Source organism: Pteropus vampyrus, unplaced genomic scaffold, assembly GCF_000151845.1.
Source record: "Pteropus vampyrus isolate Shadow unplaced genomic scaffold, Pvam_2.0 Scaffold814, whole genome shotgun sequence".
Classification (NCBI taxonomy): domain Eukaryota; kingdom Metazoa; phylum Chordata; class Mammalia; order Chiroptera; family Pteropodidae; genus Pteropus; species Pteropus vampyrus.
In genome coordinates this window covers 543,961-551,935 of record NW_011889595.1, presented here as the reverse complement: position 1 = coordinate 551,935, position 7,975 = coordinate 543,961, and the positions used below count along the sequence as shown (strand labels likewise).

General features: G+C 43.6%; 1 protein-coding gene across 1 annotated transcript in view; it reads left to right on the top strand.

Annotated features, from left to right (window-relative positions):
- The first annotated feature begins 1,354 nt into the window (after nucleotides 1–1,354).
- Nucleotides 1,355–7,975, top strand: part of WWTR1 (WW domain containing transcription regulator 1) — a 116,501-nt gene continuing 109,880 nt past the window's right edge. Inside the window, exons 1-2 of the mRNA XM_011385806.2 lie at nucleotides 1,355–1,618; nucleotides 2,039–2,472. Of these exons, the coding sequence (XP_011384108.1) occupies nucleotides 2,042–2,472 (431 nt within the window). The 5' untranslated portion in view covers nucleotides 1,355–1,618; nucleotides 2,039–2,041. The remainder of the gene's footprint in view (nucleotides 1,619–2,038; nucleotides 2,473–7,975) is intronic.

The following is a 7,975-nucleotide window of genomic DNA, read 5'->3' as shown; positions in this document are numbered from 1 at the left end:
CGAACCTGTGCGGTGGCCTTGTCTTTCCTGTAAACTTTTCTCTTTCAAGGCAACTACAGATTTTAATTTTGATTTTACTCCACCCACATAAAAATGTTGAGTCACAATACTTGCACTTAATACAATTCTATTTTATTTAACAAACAAGTATGTAGGTAGGCTGTATGCTGTTCAAATTGACTTACATGTGTTGCACTTTTGACTTATTTCATAAACTTCTGTATGAATCAAATGCGTGGAGTAGGGCTTTTTGAAACTTGGCTTCCTAGTACCCACTCTCCCTTTCCCTCAATGGAGAGAAGACAGGGAGAGAAGGAATTGAGCTGCTCCAGAGGGCAAGGCCTTCCTTCTCACAGTTGTCTTGCTAGGCAAGATCTAGGGGGAGGGAGTCGCCACCCCTTCCCCAGATCTAGTCTGTGAGAGGGTAGGTGGTTTTTTCTGGGTCACTGGCTCACCCTCTTTACTCCCAGCCACCTGCTCGGGTTCCATCCCGGTTCCTGGCTCTCTGGAGGGCGTCGGGGACATTCCAGTCCTCCCACTACTCGTGCGGATGTGGCTGGGGAGAGGAGCGCGATTGCTCTCGGTTTCCAGCACTCAGCTTTGACTAAATTTCTTCTAAGTTCCTACTGACCTGAGTCGTCCGGGAGAGGAAAGTAAACCTTGATGAATGGTTTGAAGGTTGTTTGTTTACAACGTACCCGTTGGCGAAGCCGCATCTCTAATGACAAAGGCACTTTCTGAGCACCGTTTTCGCTCGAGCAGACAACTGAAAGCCAAACAGCCGAGATGCCGGCTCGCCAGACCAAATATGGTCACAAGCGCTAAGCAGCCTCCCGTGGAAAAGCTGGCCTTGTTGGTGTCTCCTGGCGCTGGGGCGCACTCGGGCCCGCCCTCCGGCTGAACCGCGGATCAGTGCGGCGCTCTGGGTGCTCTATCGGCGCCCGACACGAACGGAGGGTGTGGCGCCCGGGACCCGCCTTTCCCGGGCCTGGGCCCCTCACCCGCGTGCCCTCCACCGCCCCCGGCCTTGGTTTCGGTCCACAAGTCCTTGATTAAACAGGCTTGGGTCACTTTCCCTTTGATCCCGCCCCAAGTCCGTGGTAAACTCAAAGGAATGCAGAATTAGGGCTCCGCGGGAGAGGTCCGCGCGACCAGAAGGAGTGGGTGGGGGGCACTTGTCTCTGACCGTGCAGAGCACCCATTACGCCCGAGGTTTTCTGGAGCCGGGTGGGGGAAAAGGAGGAGGAGGAAGGGGAGGGACGAGCGGGGGCAGGCAGGCTCAGGACTTGGAGGTCATGCATAATTCAACAGCTCAACTTTCGGGCCCGCCTCTTTCCTGGGAGTGGGAGTTTGCTCCAAACTTTGTTTATGGGACAGTCCGGGAGCCGCGGCGGCCGCGCTGTCTGCTTCTCCTCCGCCTCCTCCTCCGGGAGCGCGAACGCCTGAGGCCAGTTCAGGGGATGTGAGAGCCGAAGCCCCTCGGCTGCCAGGCACTGAGTCGGGTCAGGATTTGCTAACTGGCCTCCGGTTTCAGCTCTGCAAGCTCGGGACGCACCAGAGCGACCCAGGCCGGACGGCGGCCGCCGCACGCCCAGACTCGGCTTCGCTGCGCTCTCAGGTAGTACCCGCTGGAGCGCGCCCGTTCACCCGGCACCACTCTGGGGCGCCCTGCTCCTCAGACTTCCGGAGTCGAGATGTGGAGTTGGCTCGGGCTGAGACTTCTTTGGGGGCTGCCTGCCCTGGAAATTTGGCGACCTGTCCTTCGCCACCAGCAGTTGAGCAACGTCCCTCCAAGTGCAGTTACCCCTCCCCCCCACCCCCGCCCGCCCTTTCTTCTCAGTAACTTCTTTGCTTCAAGAAAGTTGCATAATTCTCGAGGCCAGGAGGGACCCCTCCCCCATTCGGCCGGTCTTACTGCTCAGTGTCTGGGATCCTGAGGCAGACACCTACCTATCTGTCTCTTTTTCTTTTCTATTTTCTCCTCGCACCCTCTTCCCCGACTTTAAATAAAAGGCTGATCTGACCTTTCTCCTTGCAGAAGATGAATCCGGCTTCGGCGCCCCCTCCGCTCCCGCCACCCGGGCAGCAAGTGATCCACGTCACGCAGGACCTAGACACGGACCTCGAAGCCCTCTTCAACTCGGTCATGAACCCCAAGCCCAGCTCGTGGAGGAAGAAGATCCTGCCCGAGTCGTTTTTCAAGGAGCCTGATTCCGGCTCACACTCGCGGCAGTCGAGCACCGACTCGTCCGGCGGCCACCCAGGGCCGCGGCTGGCCGGCGGCGCCCAGCACGTCCGCTCACATTCGTCTCCGGCGTCCCTGCAGCTGGGCACCAGCACCGGCGCTGCTGGCAGCCCGGCGCAGCAGCACGCGCACCTCCGCCAGCAGTCCTACGATGTGACCGACGAGCTGCCACTGCCCCCGGGCTGGGAGATGACCTTCACCGCCACTGGCCAGAGGTACTTCCTCAAGTAAGTGAGCCTGGAGTTGGGGATGGGAGACACAGAGTTGCGATGCCCAGGGCGCGCGCGCGTGTGTGATGGTGTGCCCCTCCACGGTTCTTTCGCAAAGATCTGGGAAGCTGGAAATAGGGAGTGATTCTCTGGGTGTTGGAATTTTAAGGCATCAGAAGCAGTCTGGTGAAGTTCTTCCAGTGTCCTGGAAGTCCCAAGAGATTCAGGACATGGAAACTCTTAGAGGTAGGAAGAAAAAAACGTAGTTTCGGGGGGATTCTCATGAAACACGTTGATGACTTTGCCCTGAATCTGGAATATTGATACAGACTCCTGGGCACAAACCTCCTTTCCTGCCCACTCCAAGTCAGATACCTCAGAGCCTGGTTCATTGGGATGTGACACCAAGATAAATGCGAGAAAGGTTCTGAGGTTTGAGGAGGAAAGGGACTCTTCGTAGTGTAGATGGGCTGCAGTCTCTCCATTCTTGTGAAAAACAAGCTGGAGAAGTGAACGCTACCTGGTGGACCTTAGTGGTCCCAGCTGGGTGATGTAATGAGCACGCAGCACAGTGATGTAATTAGCAACTGCGTGGTGAAGTAGTTGTGTGCTGGGCAAATGGATTGTGTGGAAATTGGGTCAGGAGTTTTATTATGTCATAGTTGGTAACCTAAAATACCATCAAATCAGGAGCCTACTTTGTTATTCTTCTTCCCTACACACTGTTCCAGCTTTTTGATGTAATTAATTTTACATTAGCTTGGTAGTAGAGTGTATAAGAAAATGTGTTCACAGACATAAAGAAGATTGTTTCAATTGTGGTACCCTAAGATAATTGTATTCTAGAGGAGAAACCGAGCTGGAATTTGAAATGTGACCAGTGAAGTCATGGGGAGGTCAGGCTATCCATGGCCTAGATAGAAGTTGTGCCAGCTGGACCACTTGCTTCAGGATTGCTTGCACTGGCTTCCCATTCACTGCTATGGAGGAAAATTCCTCTAAGAACTTGTCTTTAAAGTTTATTTATTTAGAATCCACATTTCTTTGATGGTGTAGCCTTAGCTTAAAAGTTATGTTAAGACTTTATTTGCTATTTAAAATGTATAATTAGTCCTTTCTTTGGCACTAATATTTGATACTTTGATTGCTATGTGAGGGCCATAATAACGAATACACAGTAATAGATGTTTATTAGAACCAACTCTTTGACTCATACTGGTGACCAATTATTCCTTCCCCATCTCAAAGCTGTTGACATCTTGTGCAAGGAGGAGTTCTTTATTTTGTTTCTGCGGTTAGTGCAATGCTAAGAAGTACTTTTCCTGAAACAGACTTGATGGTCATTTTATTCCACCTTTGGTCTTATCCCAGTTATTGAGTGATAGTGTGGACATGTATTCAGTTCTTCAACTTTTAAATGGCTGGTGGAATTCAAGTATGGGATGTAATAATATGACAAGTTTCTAAATGTGATGATGTTGTTCTAAAGGATGGTATTAGTTTCTGTAGTACATAAAGGTCCAAAATACCTAGCATCTTGTATTAAGTTTGCTTAGGTGAATGCAGTTTCGAATATTTTATGGTGACTTTTATAGAAATGGGCTTAGCAATAAATAAAATAGTTAAAGACACAATAATTTACAATAATTTAGGGGGATCTATTTTGGACCTAAATGATTTTTAAACTGTATTTATGAATATACCCACACAGATAAATAAGAAGTAAGAGCTGGGCTTGCCTAATATCTGAGGAAAACTAGGAAGAAAAGACTCTCAAACAAAAGCAAAACAAAAAAATTCCCTTTTTTTGAATGATTGGAGTAGCTCAGAACTATGTGAAACTAGAGCAAAAACAGAACTTAGCCTTGGGTTTAGAGAAAGTTGCTCTGATCCTTCTGCCCATCCCACAACTATAACCACTTCCTAACCCAAGGTAAAGTGCATCTTCATTTCACTTTGGATAGTCAGTGAAGACAATAGCTGAAAAAATAGGCCTGATTTGATGCTATCCCTGGAAAATTTTTGGCCATGTAGCTAAGGGAATTTAAGAAATAAAGTCAAGATAAGCAATCTTCCAAGAGTTCTCTGAGTTTCTTTTTGGAACTTTGTTAAAGGTTGAAATAAGGTAACTGTTATATGTCACACTTTGTTACACAGCCTCAAAAGGCAATTGGATTAAGTAGAAGTTTGAAAAATGATAGCAACTGACCCTGAATTGATTTTCTTAAAATTTACCTTTACTTTGCCCCATCATCTTGAAATGGGACTAGCAGTAGAATCCTACTTTAGGAGTTGACTTTATAAATCAGAAATCAAAGTATTTTAGAATTGACAAAGGTTTTGTTTGTTTGTTTGTTTGTTTGTTTGCTAGGAAACAGGCCAGGGAAGGGTGATGATTTGACTTAGAGAAAGTCATGTGGTTATTTAATGGTGGACCCTGGATTGGATCTCTGATCTCTTGCCCTCTGTTCATAGAGCAGTTTTCTGTTTTTCTCATTCCTACCTTTTCCCCTGTATCACTTCACCAGCTGAACAATGAGCTTTATGGACATCTAAGATGCTTTAAAGAGCTTTTTGTTTTCTCAGGTAAGATTGTTCCTAGGTGTATAATGGAATCACTTTCTGGTACCTCTTTTAAAGGGCACCTTTCCTGAGTGTTCACACCTCTCCTGTGGTGTTCAGGCTTTCCTTTAGGGTAGCATGTAACAATGGAGAGGATTGAATGTTAAAACACATGGCCCCTGAAAACTATTGCATTGTTCTTGCTGTCCTCTAAAGCTTATAAATCAGATTGCAGTGTGTGTGTAGATGTTGGGCTCTTAGCAACCTGGTACACTGACTTTGAACATTGATCACATTAAAAATTTAAAAATTTTCTGCTTCTAAATGGAACATATTTATTGTACATAAACCGGAAAATAAAGAATTATGAAGACTAAAATGATCTGTCTTCAGTAGAACTTTATATTCTTGCAGAAAATTTTATTTGAACAACATTCTATAAGAAAATATTTTATCTCCACTCTTAAATAAAATTCCAATTATAATATTTGCCGGCCACTCCCAGTTTTTAGCAATAATTTTAATATTTTGCCTTTTTTGAAATGTGTGGTAGAAAATTATTTTTGTCAAAGTGATCTATGCACTTGGTAACAAATCCAATAGAGCAGACTTTTTTTGAAAAACAATGGTTTCCTTCACCTCAAGGTTCACCTTTTAATTTTTTTAACTGTTTTTATATTTAATTCTTAGATTGTTACCTCCTTAACCTTAAGTAATGTGTTTACCACTATTGTTTAATAAAACTTTTAACTTCTGATGTGAAAGTGAGAATATAGCTCTTTAAGCTGTGTTTTTCTTTCTCTCCCAAATTTGATATATTATTTTTAATTTATTGGTTAGGTCACTTTTGTTATTTTTTTGATCAACTTTTCACAGTATTTCTTGACACCCCATTTTGTAAGTCAAGGAGGTTTGGGTAACTACCACTTCTACAGTTCGCTTTTTGTCAGTGACACTGTAACATTCCAAAGCCCTGAACCCAAAACCAATAAAGATTTTGTGCTTTGCCCCCAAATTGACATTTTTATTCATAAATTATTCTTAAAGTTGAAAACCCATTGACAATATTTACATTATTTAAATTCTAGAAATATAATTCATTGCCTCATATATTAAGATTAGATTTTAGACTTGTGCCTTGGGTCTGGTGTCAGGACTCAGAATCAAAGTCAAACAGATTCTTTCTTTTCACTCTTATCAGTTGTTTAAATTTGTGTCACCTTTTAGTTTCTTCATGTTTGTACTTTGACTCCCTTAACCATTTTTTTCTAGGATCTCTAATTGCCTTTTTATAAATCTGTGTATTGTCTTCCTGTATTATAATGTCGAAATTTTCTAGGCTCTTAATCCAATTGGTTCTATCAAGTCTTTTTCCTTGTAACATTTATGGCCAGATTCCTTCATCTTTCTGTGCCATTCTGTATTCTGATTGCTTTCTAGGCTTACAATAGAGTTGTCATCCTAAGACATCTCTTTACTTCTCTTCATAGCTGTTTTGTTTTTCCATGTCTTCCTCTTTTTTAGTTTATGCCTTCATTTTGCTGGAGTACATGCTTGAGTAACTTTTAAGAAACATTTGTGGGATGTACATTTTTCAAACCTTTTTCAATTTAAAAATATTTATTTTAAATGTTTTAAATTTATTTTCTTATAAAAGAACTGACTTTGGCTTGTTTTTTTTTCCTGTTTATCTTTGGGTAACAAAGATAATCTAGTTGTTTTCATGAGGGTTTTTTGTCATTTGAAAATATTTTCTGCTGCTTTTGTTTCTTTGTGAAATGAGGATAGTAATTCCCATTTCATGGTATTTTGAAAGATTAGATGAGATGACATATTTGAAGTGTCTGGCACATAGTAGACTTTCAGTACAAGTTCCTCCTTGCCTCCCCTTCCCTCTCTCCCCATAAACATACGCTGTTTACCCGGCCAAAATCAGATGCAGAAACCTTGGCAGTAGAATAAGCCGATATTGATTCTCATTTATAGTTATAGCTCTGAAGGACAACTTGGAGCTGGAACTGAAAGCCAGTTTTTAAAATTTAAAATAAGGACTCAGAGTCAGTTTTCCTGTTAAGGAACTTAAATAGGAATGTCCACCGTGGATACCCTGTTGCTTTAACATCTTGGGTAGAGAATACCCACCCACTTCTGAGGAGGGTCTACTTTTTATTTTTTGGAATCTGGCTTGTAGCTACTAGCTGCGCTGATTTTATGTGGGGTGGAGGGAGGATGGAGTTGAGAAGAGGGAGAGATGAAGCGGGGAGGTAATTGACATTTGGTGGTGACCTGCTCTATGCCAGACCAGGCAGGGAACTAAGGCAGTGCTTCTCAGAGAGAGAGAGCACCAGAATCAGTGAAGCACACTCCTGACACATGTGTATAAAATCTTTTTTCATAACCCTAGGTTCTTTCACATATATTCTTTCTTTTAAACCCTCACAGTGGCCTTGTGAACAGGTACCTATTATTAGCTCATTTTACCGTTGAGGAAACTGAGGCTCAATGATGTTGAGTAAATGGCCCAGGGTCACATAACAGGTGAGTGGCAGAGATGGAATTAGAATTGTGTGATTATAAAATCTGTGTTCCTGCCATTGCATATGATGCCTCATGCCAATTACATTACCATAATTAGGCTGTGTAATAAGGTATCTTTGGTGACCAGATAAATCCGGAGTGGTGGATGGAGCATAAGAGTTTGCTTCTGAACTCAGTTTGGGTGATCAAATTTGGAGCTCTTGGTGCTGGAAAGAGAGAGAGGTGATGAAAACAAAAACAAAAACAAAAACAAAAACAAACAAACCAGACATGGATAATATACCTACAGTGCCTATTTATATTTTATTCTTGTCAGGATCTCCACCGTTAAAAAAATCCATATTATTTTACAGGGAACACATGTGACAGAGAGAGTAGATGTTAGGATGGGGCACACTGCTGAAGTCTTGTTGAGAGGGTT